Source organism: Octopus bimaculoides, chromosome 13 (assembly GCF_001194135.2).
Source record: "Octopus bimaculoides isolate UCB-OBI-ISO-001 chromosome 13, ASM119413v2, whole genome shotgun sequence".
Taxonomy (NCBI): domain Eukaryota; kingdom Metazoa; phylum Mollusca; class Cephalopoda; order Octopoda; family Octopodidae; genus Octopus; species Octopus bimaculoides.
In genome coordinates, this window is record NC_068993.1 from 60017114 (window position 1) to 60019206 (window position 2093).

At 34.3% G+C, this 2093-nt stretch overlaps 1 protein-coding gene across 5 annotated transcripts in view; it reads right to left on the reverse strand.

The window, feature by feature from the left end:
* The window catches only part of LOC106867210 (POU domain, class 4, transcription factor 3), a 284336-nt gene that overhangs the window by 15330 nt on the left and 266913 nt on the right, over nt 1-2093 (reverse strand). For 3 of the 5 annotated variants that reach the window (XM_052972524.1, XM_052972521.1, XM_052972523.1), the window contains one exon: nt 926-1021. The exons of the other annotated variants lie outside the window; for them this stretch is intronic. In XM_052972524.1, the coding sequence (XP_052828484.1) occupies nt 926-1021 (96 nt within the window). The remainder of the gene's footprint in view (nt 1-925; nt 1022-2093) is intronic. 5 annotated transcript variants of the gene reach the window in all.

The following is a 2093-nucleotide window of genomic DNA, read 5'->3' on the forward strand; positions in this document are numbered from 1 at the left end:
ATATATATATATATATATATATACATATATATATATCATTTATTTATACCCCTCCTTTCTCTTTCGTTCTCTCTCCCTCCTGTTTCCACCTTCACAAGAGCAATAGCAGCAATTGTAGACTCTCAGATTCTGTGATAGCAACTCACAACTGGTCACAACTCCACGCTTCGTCCACTACATATGCCGGCTGCCATTGCTATTTCCTGCCAGCTGAGTGACCGGCCAAAGTTGACCCTTATCGAGTTCCCATATAATTAAAATCATTCAAGCGATAAACAGCCAGTCTGTTTTTCATTTATCACTTTTATCGTTTCTGGCTCATCCCTGTGTCCTTCTGCCAACCCCTTATTCTAAAAAAAGATAACATGGGTGTATAGCGATTTCGGGGAGATTTTACTGTTATTTCTAGCATGATCTGTGACTGTGTAGAGCCTCCCTCATTAGTTTGTTTCGGTGTTGAGATTTCGATGTGGTGCAATGTTAAATTTGTATGGATATATGTATGTATGCATGCATGTGTGAGTGTCTGTATGGATTCATGTGTGTGTTTTTGTGTGTGTGTGTGTGTGTGCGCGCGTGCGCACGTGCTAACACGCGCGTATGTGTATATGTGCTCCGGTGGACATGTGGGTGAGATGGCTGCCGAAGTTCCAGTCAAACTTAAAAATCGTTTTAACATGACATAAATGTTTATTTTGCTTTTATAATTTACCAATTTAATATGAAAAAAAAAAACAGAAACATTACACGATACATTCCTAGCAATTATTCACATTCTTCCTTTCTTTCTTTTAATTCTTTTTTCTTTCTCTTTTTCTCTTTTTTTGTTCATTTATTTTTTAATTATTATCATTAGTATTTTCTTTCTGTTTTTTTTTTTGTTGATTAATCAATAAATACAAGTCAATATTGCTAATATACCTACCGATGGTGTTGTTGACATGCATCGCATTCGATCCGAGTTTCTATAGGATGACGAGTAAGGATGATGACTTGTGGTGAACGACGACGTTTGTTGAGACTGGGTTGTAAAATGAGAGAAATTTGGTTGAAAGATAACAGGTCCCTGATATTGGTGTGGTGTTGTTGATCTTATGCTATTCATAACTGTGTGCCTACCAAGTGTGGTGCGATGCTAGTGGTGGAGGGATGTGCTGCTATACTGTCTACTTTTCTATTCTATAAAGTGGTAGATTATTCTTGTGCAATGTGGTGTAATGTTTTGCAGTGTAGTATTCTGTGATATTGTGATGTGTGGGGCATTTTTCATAGTATTCCTGTCTGGTATTGCAGTCTGAGATGGTATGAGGTATCACTATCTACGTTAGTATGGTGTATTACATTGCGGTATGACCTATGTTGTATGGTGTGGCGAAGTGCATTGTAGTAAGATATGGTGCAATGAGTTCTAAGGTAGTAAAGAGTTGTTTAGTATGTTTTAGATGAGATTAGGGCGGTGAGAGGGTAACACGTGCAGGGCACCTTACTGATGCAACGTAGAGACGACAGGGTGTATATATTTGAGATTTTGTTTACTATCAGTACGATAGAATAGTGTGTGAATGAAAGTGCGTAGCGAGCAAATCATCAAGGTGCGTGTGTGTTCACACACACACACACACACACACACACACGTATATACATTATATATATATATATATATATATATATATATATATATATATATATATATATACATATATATATATATATATGTGGGTGTGTGTAATATGTATATGCATATACATATGTGTGTGCATGTGTATAAATATATATATATACACACACACACACATATATATATATATATATATACACACACACACATATATATATATATATATATATACACGCATACATATATATATATATATGTGTACAATGTATACATATAAGTTACATATATTATATGTACAGGGTGTCCATAAGGGCTGGGTATATGGAGTAAATAAAAACATAACATAATTAAATATAAGAAATAATTTCTTAAAGTATGTGTAAATTCCCATGTACCCAGACTTTGTGGACACCCTGTATATATGTATATATGTATACATATATATTTATATATATATATATATATGTATATATAT